The sequence below is a fragment of the Palaemon carinicauda genome, chromosome 39 (assembly GCF_036898095.1).
Source record: "Palaemon carinicauda isolate YSFRI2023 chromosome 39, ASM3689809v2, whole genome shotgun sequence".
Taxonomy (NCBI): Eukaryota; Metazoa; Arthropoda; class Malacostraca; order Decapoda; family Palaemonidae; genus Palaemon; species Palaemon carinicauda.
Window position 1 is genome coordinate 44,919,360 of NC_090763.1, and position 14,470 is coordinate 44,933,829.

The 14,470-nt window shown below is 34.3% G+C and overlaps 1 protein-coding gene and 1 long non-coding RNA gene across 2 annotated transcripts in view; both read left to right on the forward strand.

The window, feature by feature from the left end:
• The first annotated feature begins 3,897 nt into the window (after nucleotides 1-3,897).
• LOC137631149 (uncharacterized) overlaps nucleotides 3,898-14,470 on the forward strand; it is a 40,162-nt gene continuing 29,589 nt past the window's right edge. The window contains exon 1 of the long non-coding RNA XR_011041866.1: nucleotides 3,898-4,180. This is a non-coding gene — a long non-coding RNA (uncharacterized lncRNA). The remainder of the gene's footprint in view (nucleotides 4,181-14,470) is intronic.
• LOC137630902 (uncharacterized) lies at nucleotides 7,552-14,415 on the forward strand. The gene is made up of 4 exons (XM_068362439.1): nucleotides 7,552-8,036; nucleotides 8,385-13,397; nucleotides 13,794-13,956; nucleotides 14,101-14,415. Exons 2-4 carry the CDS (start codon nucleotides 8,779-8,781, stop codon nucleotides 14,413-14,415), a joined length of 5,097 nt encoding a protein of 1,698 aa, XP_068218540.1. The 5' UTR covers nucleotides 7,552-8,036; nucleotides 8,385-8,778.

Consider the following 14,470-nt stretch of genomic DNA (forward strand, 5'->3'; position numbering starts at 1 on the left):
CCGATGCACTTGTTTATATATATACATATATATATATATATATATATATATATATATATATATATATATATATATATGTGTGTGTGTGTGTATATATATATATATATATATACAGTATATATATATATATATATATATATATATATATATATATATATATATATATATATATATACCACCGTTCACAGACGTACGTGTATGTACACAAATAGACCCGTACACACACACACACACACACACACACGGCTGAGCTACTCACAGCAGGTGGGTGACGGGTCACTACATCAGCTGGGGATGGGGGGGGGGAATTTGTGGAAGGGTAAATCTTTGTCATCCTACTATTTTGCTTATTTATTATTATTATTATTATTATTATTAATATTATTATTTCAGGCTACATATACATATAAAAGATTCAGGGTACACTCGGGCACACTATTCTGTTTATTTTCTCCTCCTCTTGTTTTGTCAAATTTTACATAGTTTATATGGGAAATATCTATTTCAATGCTATTACTGTTCTTAAATTATTTTATTTTTATTTGTTTCCTTTCCTCACTGGGCTATTTTCCCTGCTAAGGCACCTGGGCTTATAGCATATTGCTTTTCCAACTAGGGTTGAAGCTTAGTATTTAATTATATATATATATATATATATATATATATATATATATATATATATATATATATATATATATATATATATATATATATATATGATAAATTTAGTTTTCTTTGCCCAGTGTTTCTTTCCATTATCTGATTTCAGTAATTAACATTGATGTGTTGATGGCCTGTTTTATTAGCGTTAAGTGAATATTGTTTCAACAATGCTTATAAAAGGGGAAGAGACTTCATAGAAGAGAGAGAGAGAGAGAGAGAGAGAGAGAGAGAGAGAGAGAGAGAGAGAGAGAGAGAGAGAGAGAGACGCTTCTAGTTCACTGCAGAACGAAGGCCCCAGACATGTTCTTATTCATATCTGTGATTTGCTAGTTTTCTTCCCCATGCTGACCAGCGTAGATTGGTGATGGTGGGAGATTCTCGTCTGATCGCTCACATCAAACCAACCTAGTATGGGTGGCCCTGACTTTTTATTATAGAACAGCTTTGCTACTCATGGCAATACGCAAACCTTCTCACCACGTTAAGATATCTCCACCCAGAAAGTATATATATATATATATATATATATATATATATATATATATATATATATATATATATATATATATATATATATATACTATGTATGTGTGTGTATCTACACTTGTATACATGTGTGCGTACCTGGGCTAATTTTTCTTACATTGAGTAGATTCAGAAAAAAAATCAACTAATAAAAATAAAAAAATTTTGTTAACAAGTAAAATTGTTTTAATTTGGAGATATAATCAAGTCAATTGTTAAGATGACTACAGGTAATTTCAATAAATTGAAAGAAGCCTCAAGAAACTTTTGTCCTGTAAGGATTCTTCATTAAAGAAACTATCGTATGAAATCTAATATTCTTAAATATAAAATATATTTTTAGAGGACAATACTACAAAATACAATCATATACAAGAATACAAATTTATTCGATCCAATTAATGCTCTATTTGACTGTAAAATTAGAAATCTTGAAGGATTTTAGTCATCTTGTTTGGTAACACAAGTGAAAAAGCATTTTTGGGAGGGTGATGGTGACGTGGCAAAAAATAAATTTGGTGTTATGGCTTACAAAACATTAATATACCATTCTATGGGCAATGTTAATTCTTGAAATTGAATATGATTATTTATTAAAGGGTATTCCATCCTAGAGAAAGCTATTTCTTGGTGAAAGCATTAAAAAAATTGCGACATTTTTCGTTAGACTAATTTATTTAGGCAAACAAAATTCAATTAATAATGGAAGTTGTCCCATTGCATCATGCAAACTTCAGTATTAATATTAAGGATACTGTTCGTTTATGCTACTAAAAGATTTATCGATATTTATTATTCATTATAGGCTTGTAATCTTTAAAATAATAACTAAAATATGGAGAAAAAAATAACAGTTGCAACTTTGTATATCAAAAAAGCTATTTATTGCGAAACAAACTATCTAATCATTGCAATATAAGACGAATATATTAAGAAATGAAAATACTTTTCTTCTGAGTAATAATGTATCCAGTTGCTAGGAGGAAAACTTCTTTTAAAAATTAAAATAAAAAAGATGGTAGCAACTTTTCCATCGCAGGTTATTCATCTAAATACCTATTGTCCAAGCCTTAAGTGTCTTTCATATAGAATATATTTTATGTATGATTATGATACAGGATATATTTATTTCACCTAATAAAATTTTATTAGATACTATTATTGATCAGTTCGATTGTAAAATTAGAATTCCTTAAGGTCTCTGGTATATCGTATTTGGTAAAACAGACAGTTGACTATTTCTGAAACAGGCTGAGCTACTTGTTTTACCAACAGAAATGTGCAAAATTCCTTTAAGATTTTTAATTTTGCAATCAAATATGACTTTGATGGTATCTGAGCAAATTTATTATTTGATATAGATATATTTTGTATTAGTTCTGCACATAAAATATATTTTATATATAAGAATTTTAAAACTTGAACAATAGCTCTTTTGATGAATAATATGGGCAAGGTTGAAGTTGCTAGAGGTGGCTAGTAGATTTTCTATTTTAATTCTCTTCTCAGTATTTATCTTCACAATTGGATATATTATATCTCCAATTAAAAGTAAATATATTTTCTAATATATTCGTCCTATATTGCAATGATAGAATAGTCCATGTCTTGCACTAGACACCTTCTTTGGATATGTAAAGTTGTCATGTAGTATCTAATAAGTGTCTATTTGAATAGTTACTACTTCTGCCAATAGGTACCCATACCATCGCCGTGTCCATGAATTTCTTGAAATTACTATAGCCTATAGTAAATAACACACATATATAAATCATTTAATAGAATACTGGAACAGTAGTACCAAAATTAAAACTCAAATTTACATGATAGAATGGGCCAATTTATAAGATATTGTTTTCTTAATTTAGTTTTGTTTCCCTAAATTAATTCGTCTGCTAACACCAAATCTCAATTTTTATGGTTTTCATCTATAATTAGCTATCTCTAGGATGGAATATTCCTTAATCATCATCTATATTAAATCCTAAGACTTAGCATTGCCTTTAGAATGGCATATTAATGTCTTATAAGTCATAATACCAAATTCTTTTTTTGCCACGTCAACATCATCCTTGTGAAAATGCTTTTTCACTTGTGTTACCAAACAAGATTACTAAAACCCCTCCAAATGATCTAATTTTACGGTCAGATAAAACATTAATGGGATCTCATACATTTTATTTCTTATATATCATTGTATTCTGTAGTAGCCTACTAGTATTAGAAAATATATTTTTATATGAAAATGATTTAAAGCTTAGACAATAGCTTTTTTTTAACGAAGAGTCCGTGCCAGGAGAAAAGTTGTCAGATATTTCTTTTGATTTAGTCATATCAGTTTTCATCTTAACAATTGAATAAAATCGTGACCACAAATTAGTTTAATTTTACTGTTTTTAATATATATGTGCCCACAAAATAATAAACACTGTTTAATCATTTAATTAATAAACAAACTATATTATGAAAAATAGAACTTAAAGTTTGCATGATACAATGGAACGATCTCTATTATTTAAATTCATTCATTTAGCTTTGGTTTCCAAAATAAATTTGTCTGTTATTATTATTAAAGGTCTCGAGATTAGACTATGGGGAGATACTCAAGTTAGAATGATATAAAAGTGTAAATAATGATGAACTTTAAAATACGTTGCAGGATTCCTATAGGAGCCATTGTAAAGATTGACTAAATGTGTAAACTGGAACAGGACAGTCGCCCTGTCGGATTCTAGATTCCAGACGAGAGTCACTAGAGTTGACAGGACGAAGCACTCTCGGAAAACACGTGTTCTTAAATAGCGTAGTGGTTGAACACAGATAATTGAAGTGAGAGGCTGAGTGCAGAAGTGAATGAAGGTGGATGGACAATCTCAATCCTTGGATGTATTTTTGGCGAAAGCCGGACGAGCAAGGCTGTGACCCCATGGCCCATACCGGTGACTTCACACCCTAAGAGGAATCATAGCAACCAAAATGCGTGTAGTTTAAGGTTAGTTCAGAGTCAGACGTGGCTTTAAAGCAGACAGGATGAGCCTACGACAGTGTATTTAGTGTGAGTAATTCAACGCGAGCTATATGGTTGCTAACAATAGTAATTGGGTGAGCACTAGGGGTGAGAACATAAGAGAGCTAGTGAAACAGCAGAGCTAGGCAAAGGCGTCATTAATCACAGGGATGGTGTACAATGAAGGAAAACAAACAGAAACATATTTAGGATCGAATGAAAACAGCAAGTTGCTATAAGTAAGATAGAAGCAACTGAGTTTATCATTTCAACTCTGGTAAGAGAAACTGAAAAGACAGGTAGCGAAAGCATTGAGGAAGCTGCAACAGGAGAGTCAAATCTGCGTGTTGATGAAATATCTGGGGGTATTATTTTACTGTATTACAGGGCAATGTAACCTAGGAAAAAAAAACTACTTTATCTTATAGAAAAAATTACCCTCTCTGGTTACTGTATGCAAAGGTTATTTTTTGGGGGGATTACATTGTGCATTATGCAACTAATGTGAATTGTGGACCTGCTTAGCTTGTCATGGCCAGTCAAAAAAGGAATTGGCAGCAATAGAATTGACTGATAACCGGTGTGACGGTTTGAACGATCTCCCGGTGTCAGAATTCTCCTTGACATTGTATAATGGTTCTTCTCCGCCATTAGCTCGCTTCGCTCGCATGAAAATAAAACATCAAGCTCGTATGTACCGGCAAACGGTAATGTTGAGCTGTGCAAGCTAACATTACAGGAAAATAAAACGTTAACCTCGTATGCACTGGCAAACGGTAATGTTCGCGCATGCGCAGATTATCAAGGAGAATTCTGAGACCGGGGGATTGTTCAGACCGTCACACCGGTCAAAAAAGGAATTGGCAGCAATAGAATTGACTGTTAACCGGCTTATTTTAGTGGTGTAAAATTGCTACAAACCGGTGGATGGCTATCTTGAGGGAAAAAAATAGGAATGAATGAAAATAAAGGACCTAATTATAAAGAGAAATACTCTTAGATGGAGTTAGTTGCAGATAGGTTAAAGAAAGAAAGGAAAATGTTAGATGGACTTAATAGGAGTAACGGTCTCATCAAGGGAAAAGAGAATGAAATAAACTTGCTGAAGACAACTAAAATGAGAGAAGTCTAGGACAATAGCAATGTTGCAAGAGGAGATCATAAATTACGGGTAATATGCGATACTCTTATTTCTAGCGAAACTGGAATTCGCTATAAAAAAAGACGATTGCTGGCTAGTTTGGTATTTTTTCCAGCTATACTGTTTTGTATTTTCCTCAGTTTATTATACATTCAAGAAGGTAATGTTTAGAGAAGAAAAGGCTTGTTTTACGGTTATATATCGTTTCCCCAGTGTGTTTTCCCCACCCAAAACCCCTGAGTTCCCACTGGGGGTCCCCCATTATTGTAGGATATATATATATATATATATATATATATATATATATATATATATATATATATATATATATATGTATATTATATATATATATATGTATATTATGTATATATATGTATATTATGTATATATATATATATATATATATATATATATATATATATATATATATATATATATATTATATAATATATATATATATATATATATATATTATATATAATATATATATATATATATATATATATATATATATCTGAAACTATTAATTTGCAATGGGAACAAGTATCATTTTCGAAGAGAGCGTAATTTTTTCTATAAGAAAAAGTAGTTTTTTTTTTCCTAGGTTACATTGCCCTGTAATACACTACAATAATACCTTCTCTATATGTTTAATAGGAGCTGGGGCATTATAACTTGCATATCAGTCTATTAAGTAGGTTTTTCACTCAAGTCCATTGTTTACATCTGAGAGACTGAAGGGGTTTCATTCCCATGGTTTGGAGAGGGTTTTGTGCATTTACAATGACGTATTTGTCAGGTGATTTCTTTTAAACAAATTAACAGCTTGCAAGTACTTCTTCATAAGTTCCCGGATGTTGTTCTACAACAGCCATTTTATTCCCACCTTCGCCTTCAGTTTCTAAGTTAATCACCATCTCATAAAGACGTCTCCCAGAGTGAACTTAAGGGAAGCACATCAATCTATTTCAAAATTTTTAATTTCGTTCATGTCGGCAATTAATTATGATGGAAATGCTCTTCGTTTAGTGTAAAACCATTGTTACTCGTGTGAAATTAGAAAATAACAGCGAAATAAGGCCTCAAATGTCTGATTCTGGCTTAATTTTCAGGGAATGCCAGAACATTTTCTACTGCTAAACTTTTGTAAAGATTGCCAAGAAGAAAATAGGCGATGTCAATCATTAGGTAAGGAATTAGTTGTGATTTACTTTTCATAGTGGAAGGATTTATTTTTTGTTTACTATAATCATAATCTAAGGATTTATTTGTGATTTACTTTTAGTTTGTGACCTGGGAAGCAGGGTCTGGCTAGCAGTTGTGACCAGGGAAGGGTGTTCCGTGGGGCTTGCACCCCGGCTAGGGGCTGTGACCTGGGAAGGGGGGTCGGGGGGGGGACACACCCCGGCTAGGGGCTGTGACCTGGGGAACTACTAGGTTAGGTTGGGTAGGGTTGTTAGGTTCTGTACCCTTTTACAAATCTCAAAGGTTAAATAATCATGTTTTGGCCTATTTCCAGCCATTTACATAAACCATATTTTTTTTCCAACTGGTTATCTTTGGGCTTATTTTACATTTCTGACCATTGTTATTGTTGTAAATCACTCGTTTATGACATTTCCCCACCTAAAAAAAACCCTGGTTTCCCACTGGGGTCCCCCATAATTGTCTATGTAAGGGGGTCCAAAAACTCAGGAATGGGTGGTTTGCCCAAATAATCATGGTCAGAAGTGCATAAAACACAAGATAGCGAGTAGGAAAAATATATGGTTCATGTATTTGGCTAGAAAATTAAAGTATTGTATATTTACCCTTACTGATTAGAGATTTAACTGAATTAAATGAAAGACTGGTTGATGAAAACAGGAAAGTCGAAACTAGGGACCTGGCCTATGATAACATTGAAGAATCTTCAGGAAATTTAAGTGAGGTGAATAAGCAGGAACAGGAGAGGAGATGTTTCCTCACATCCTGAACTCTTGATTACAAAGCTAGAGATGAGGGAAGGTGCGCTAATTTGAAGCACGTGCCCTGTTACACTGTGCGCACATGGACAGGTAGCCGATAAAGAAGCTTGCTAATGCCCAACTTTTTTCATGCATTCGGCCTAGATTACGAGTCCTGGTTGGAGGGAACCTATTGTACGAATGTCTGTTCATACCTCTTTGTCTAGGCATGTAGTCAGCTGATTTCGTACCCACTGCTGGTAAAAGAAATTAAATTTTAGTATATTATTAACGTCTTTCATATGTTAAGACATAAGATATGTAAATTGGTTAATTTATATTAATTACTTTTCCCTTATGTAATTACCCTTGACCCACTTTTAAATAGACCCTTTAACCTGTTACCCGTTGTTATCGGGAAAAAATGTTTACTTCGGGACTGACTTAGTTAGCCGAAGCAGTCTGGCAACGAATTGTCTCCGACTCGGAAGCCACACTCTCGTAGGAGATTTTAACCTTGTGCTTTTATCACTAGGACTTTGATGGATAAGATTTTCTCCTACTTTTAAAAGCCCTATGTACCAGCCATGATCGTGGTGTAGATTGATCCTTGGGAGTGACCTACCATGTTGAACAAAGTGCCGTGATTTGATGAAGTTCTACAACGCTCGTCCTCGTCGTGTCAAGAGGCTTGATCAAGAGCCAGAACATAACCTCTTAATATTGCCATTTGCCGCTCTGGAATTAATTACAGGTAAGGGTCAACTAGAGAGTGGGTCTCAAGTCAAGCCCTTTGTAAATTCCAGCTTAGGAAAGCTATTTCTTAAGTAAGGCCTTGCATGTCTTTAATATATATGTAATCATCTATGAGCTAAATTTAAGTGTCTTGTGTCTTGGCATATATCCAGGTTAACGTTAGCAATTGTTTATCCTTTAGGGAGTATCCAGTCAACATTATTCGATTGTTCTAGGTTAGTCAATAGCCATTTTATGTCAAATTGATTAAATGTGTAATTGACTGGTAAGCCAGGAATGATAGGCCATTTTCATAACCTTTAGTTCTGCTTGGTAATTTTAATTGATGACCTATCGAAATTTACAGGTGATTACCGAACTGAATGGAGACATTGTGTTATACCCACTACTTCGCATCTAGCTGTAATTACTTCAGGACCTCGGGCAGTTATTGAGAGCCTCTAATAGTTTATTTAAGTTGCTTATGTTTACTTAAGGGAAGTTCTCTATTTGTTAGTATATTGTTAATATACAAATTAATTATTTTATGTGTTTCCTTGGTGCCTATAGTTTTTACCAGTGTTTTTGGTGTCTCCTTGATAAAAATTTAGTTCATGGCGACCGTGACAGGATAGTTGCATGTTAGGTAATTAATTAAGAGGCTCTCAAAATTAGGTTGTACTAGTTTAGCTGTAGCTCACTCCCACGGGTTTTCTATTAACGATCTTTGTTGTTGGTGATTTTTTGTCAAGTAAGATATAATGTCAAATTTAAAATTGCTTATTACTCAGAGAAAGGTTATTCGTAAGAAAGTAACTGATGCCTTTAATAAATTGGGGTCCTATGCAAATTTTACTGCATCCCGGAAAATATCGGAAAAGTGTCTCCTGTTAAGTTACCAGAAGGGTTTGTTAGACTTGGATTCTAAAATTCAAAATTCAAAGTTTGAGGATAGCGCAGTTACAGAACTCGAATTAGAAGAGGAATGTTTGGGTTGTATTGATTATTTAGAGAAGATAGAGAGATGTTTGCCTTTACTTGAAGTTTCTCCTTCCCGTAGTGTCACGGACACAGCTCTTAGTTTATTAAAGCAGCCAACAGCGCCCCTCCCAAAATTTAGTAGCAAGGAAAATGAGGATCTCTTACAGTTTTTTGTAGAATTTGAGGCTACTACTGGTGTTTATAAATATCCCGATAGGGATTTGTTACTTTTGCTTAAACAGCAAGTTGAAGGTCGGGCTAAGGTTTTGCTGAATTCTCTTGAAGCAGATAAACAGAGTTACCAAGATGCTAAATCTCTCTTGATTAAAGCTTCTGCTTCGGAAGAAGTTAGGAAGTCTTCCACCGTTAAGAAACTAACAGAGTTGAAACTAAATCCAGGTGATGACCCATTTAATTATGTTTCTAGGTTAAGGAATTTATGTGAGTCTACTAAGGTTTTGCAAATGTCCTCTGATGATTTTTTGACTTATTTTGCTTGGCTAGGTTTGAATGATGAATTTAGGAAAGAGTTAGTGCAAATTACTAATAAGACTTCTCCTTCAATTACGGAGATTTTGGATAACTTTTTTGTAGCTTGCGAGAGGTATGAAAACTCGAGAAAAGTGTCAAATGTTACGCCTTCAAAGCATTCCTTATCATGCAATGGTAGTGCTGAAAATGCTGATAGTTTTGCTAGTTTGGCAGTTAAAGTGCATTCTCCTAAGAATAAAGTCCTACCTAGTTGTTCGTTATGTTCTAAGGTTCATGGTAAGGATTTCAATCATGTACTATATAAATGTACTAAATTTCCTACTCCACAGTCAAAAGTAGATAAATTGAAGTATTTTAAAGGCTGTTTGAAATGTGCTAGTTTTTCGCATCCCACTGCTAAATGTTATTTTAGGTTTAAACAAAAATGTTTTAAATGTTTTGGCTGGCATTTTTCTTTTCTGTGTAACAAAGATAATTCCTCTGATTGTAAGAAAAGTGAAGAAGCTATAGCAAGCACAGAAACAAATAATGGGGTTACAGTGTTCTCAAATTTCGTTAGTGACTCTGTTCTTCCTACTTTCACTTTTGGCATTGTTGGACAAGAGCGCTTGTATAGAGGTATAAAAGACAGTGGGTCTCAAAGTACTTTTGTTTCACAGAAATTAGCTGATACTTATGACTTTGAAACTATCAGAAATAATGTTAATCTTACAATTCATGGTTTCAATGGTGTTAAAACTTATCGGAGCAAGGTAGTTCAGGTGCCTATTACACTAGGAAATGGTCGTTATAAGATTCCAGCCATGGTTATTCCTGAAATAAAGATTAAGTTGAATTTGCCGATGCTCGGCACGGCAGTGAAGGGTTTTTTAGATAAAGGGTTTTCATTTGCTGATGGGGGTCTTCATTCAAATATCCGGGAAGTAAAGGATATTGAATTTCTGCTTGGTTCTGATGCTGCTTATTGTATTCCAAGTAAAGACGTCCTGTTTGGAAAGGGTACTCTGTCAGTATATGTAGATTCCCCAATGGGCGTTATGTTGGTAGGCAATGTTCAAAGATTGATCGATAATATAGATTTTTTGCCATGTCATTCGATGTCTGTTAGTGCTAGTATTCCTAGTCCACCTAGTGTGGAGTCTTTAGTAAGTGTCCACACTCACTCGTTATTTGTTGCAGATTCTATCATACCTACTTTGGATGATGAGGTTCATGACCTTCACTATGATACTTTGAAAGTTAGTAGTAATTTTTCGGTTTTGAATGACAAGGGAAAGCTTATGGAGTGTAAACTACAAAAGGCAACAAATGAAATATTGGAGCTTGAATGCCCTAAATTCATTAATTATGACCAAACTATTTATGAGGAAGAGACTGTAGAACTGAATAAGCAGTTAGTTGATTATACTTTTAATAATATATCTAGAGAAGTCGATGGTAGGATTCGAGTTCCCTTACTTTGGAATGGTGAGGTATCGCACTTGCTTTCGAAAAATGAACATTTAGCAGAGGTAATTTTGAAGTCCAATTTTAGGAAGCTTAAAAATAATGTGGGTTATTTACATTTAATGGATCAGACTATTAAGGATCAAATAGCAGCTGGTATAATAAAACCTATTCATGATCTTGAACAATATAAAGCCCTGCACCCAGATTATGCTTTCCTTCCTCACATGGGAATTTTTAAGCCTGAGAGGGAGACGACTAAGTGTCGTGTAGTCTTTTTATCCAATTTGAGAGAGAATGAGAAAAATAAGAAACTAAGCCTCTCTCTCAACCAGTGTGTGCATCCAGGTCCCACATTGAACCAAAAGCTATCCTCGGCTTTTCTTCATTTAAGGTTCGGTCAGAAATTGCTTACCTATGACTTGAAAAAAGCATTCAATATGCTTTCATTAAGTGAATCTGATCAGTCAAAATTGCTGTTCCTTTGGTATAAAAATGTTAAAGCTGGGGACTTTTCTGTTGTTGCTTATCGCAATGTGAGGCTGAGTTTTGGGTTGCGTTGTAGCCCGTTTTTGTTAATGCTTTCTTTATATTATATTTTAGTTTTTAAGGAAGAAAAGGATAAAGATTTGTCAGAATTAAAACATTTAATGTATACCTTGCTGTATATGGATAATGGTGCAATTACCATGGAAACTGGAGAGTCTTTAGAATGGGCTTATAATGAGCTGCCTCGCATTTTTGCTCCGTACAAATTCGAGGTTCAGCAGATTATCACTAATGATAATTCCTTACAAATTAAGATAGATGAAGACATGAAAACTCAGACCCCTGAAACTACAAAGTTGTTTGGTCTTGCATGGGACAGAGTAAGAGATGAAATATTTACAAAGCCTATTTGCCTTGATGGCAAGGCCACCACTAAACGTGCTGTTTTAGGAACAATTGCTTCTCAATTTGACATATATGGCTTTAACATGCCTATTTTAAACAGAAGCCGTTTGTTTATGCACAGGCTTCAGTGCAATAAAAACCTTGGTTGGGATGCATTGTTGCCATTAGAGCTTCAACGTGAATGGGTAAATATATGTAAACAAGCTAATGCTTCTCCTCCCATTAAGATAGGTAGATATGTCGGACCAAGGAATGGTACTTATAAGCTTATGGCTTATACTGATGCTAGTCACGACTTATATGGTTCAGTAATTTTTTTGCAGCACGTTGAATCTGGTAAGGTGAGTTTTGTTCAAGCTAAGAACCGTATGATTAACACTCAGCTGAAGAATAAGTCAATTCCTTCATTAGAGTTAAATGCCATTGTTTTGGGTGTCGAAACTCTCGTGGAACTGCAAAGAGATATCTCTGGACCTTCTTGCCTGAAACCTGTTAACATAGTAGAAATGGTTCTCTATGCTGATTCTCTTTGTGCCCTACACTGTCTTAATTCTTCCTCCCAGAAACTGGATAAAATGCAAAGGTGTTCAACTTTCGTAATGAATAGAATTGGTAATATTCAAAAATTGTGTCAACGATTTCCAATAAGATTCTGTTTCATTTCAGGGAAAGAGAATCCGGCCGACTGTGTTACTAGATGCCTCTCACATAAGCAGTTGTATAAAACTAATTTTCTCGTCGGTCCAGGCAAGAAGTTGGATGACCTCCCTGGTGTGGAACATGACATGACTTTTATTATTCCAAATCTCATGACTGTCACAGACTCTGGGTACCTCTCAAAGTTGAATGCACCTTTAGGGGCAGAACTTTCTCAAACTACTTTTTCTTCCTTAACAGGTTTTCCTGAATATGTTATTGATCCCTGCAATTATTCCAGCTTTCGTAAGTTGATTCTGATTTATCGAAGAATACTAGTAGGAATAAGAAACTGGAAGTCAAAGGCAGGTATATGTTCTCAAACCTCATCTGATACCAACACTAATCTCTTTGCAGAAGCTAGTAAGAGAGTTGTTATAACAGAGCAAAGGAAGTGGTTTCCAGAGATCTTTGCTTACTTTCAAAATAAGAATAGTTTTAATCTGAAGGCCATTCCTAACCTCATTACTCAGCTTAATATATTCATGGATGAAAATGGTATTCTTAGGGTTAAAAGCAAATTTAAGAAATGGTTTAGCAATAATGGTTTTCCTATTTTACTGCCGAGAGACAGTGCTTTGACGAAGCTAATTATTTTGGATGTTCATTTCAATCTGTTTCATGCAGGATGTTATTCAGTTCTAGCTGAAATACGACGACAATTTCATATCCCTAGGCATTTTTCAACCATCAAAAAAGCATTAAAACAATGTGTGCATTGTAGGCGTTTTTGTAATAGAACTTTCAAACTTAGCCAGAATTCATATAGGGAATTCAGGTCTAATTTACCATCCAAGCCATTTGCTAATGTTTTCATTGATCATATGGGTCCTTTCCATGTTAGGAAGAATAATGAAACTCAAAAAGTGTGGTTATTATGCATTACATGTACTTGGAGTAGGGCAGTGAATCTTAAAATTTGCAAGGATCTTGGTGTAAAAGAATTCTTGCGATCTTTCCAGCTGCATTGTTTTGATTATGGAATCCCTGAATTATGCGTCAGTGATATGGGGACACAGCTTGTAGCTGGGGCTAATGTGATGCAGAACTTTTTAAGTGATCATGCTAGTCAGTTATATTTTGAAGAAAACAATATTCGCCCTATACAGTTTCAGCAATATTTTAAAGGATGCAGTAAGCTTGGATCTCTTGTTGAAGTTTGTGTCAAACAGGTTAAAAGATTGTTGTTTGGAAGTATAAAAAATCTTGTTTTATCTTATGATGACTTTGAATTTATTGTTTGCCACATTGTTCACCTTGTTAATAGGAGACCTATAGCCTTTAAGGAATCCCTTAGAGAAGAAGATTTAGACTTTATACCTGAACCAATTACACCTGAACAGTTAGTTAAGGGCTATGAACTGACTTCCATGAACCTCCTTCCAGAATTACAGGGTATACCAGATGAGGATCCTGACTGGCAACCTTGTGTAAATCCCCAACAGGTTAAAGATGAGTATATGAAATTAAGGAAAGTCAGAAATAATCTGTTATCAAAATATCATAACGAGTTTTTGGGTACACTGATTGACCAAGCTGTTGATAAAAAGGATAGATACCGACCTATTACACAGAGGGGTATTAAAATTGGGGATATTGTCCTACTGAAAGAGGTGCACACAAAACCTAACAATTATCCTATGGGTTTGGTGAAAGAATTGCAATATAACAGTATCGGTGAAGTTACAGGAGCATCGATACAAAAGGGTTCTACTAGGGAAGTCGTTAAAAGACACATTACAACACTAGTTCCTTTTCTTGAAAGATTAGATGATTCGGAACTTTCGTCGACTAATGATTCAGTTAAACTTTTATCAGAGCCTCCCCATGTCAAAAGAAAGGCTGCTATAGTTAGTGAGCAGAAGACCAGGGAGATTTTAACAGAGTGAAATGTTAGTGCATTGTTTATATTTTTAGATGCAATTTTTTGTACTAAAAAAGTTG

Excerpts from the sequence above, each read along its gene's own strand:
- LOC137630902 (XM_068362439.1), top strand. The coding sequence starts at position 8,779 with ATGTCAAATTTAAAATTGCTTATTACTCAGAGAAAGGTTATTCGTAAG. Across the intron at positions 13,398-13,793 it reads AATGAAACTCAAAAAGTGTG|GAGACCTATAGCCTTTAAGG; the intron begins GTTATTATGCAT and ends CCTTGTTAATAG. Across the intron at positions 13,957-14,100 it reads ATCCTGACTGGCAACCTTGT|AGGGGTATTAAAATTGGGGA; the intron begins GTAAATCCCCAA and ends CCTATTACACAG.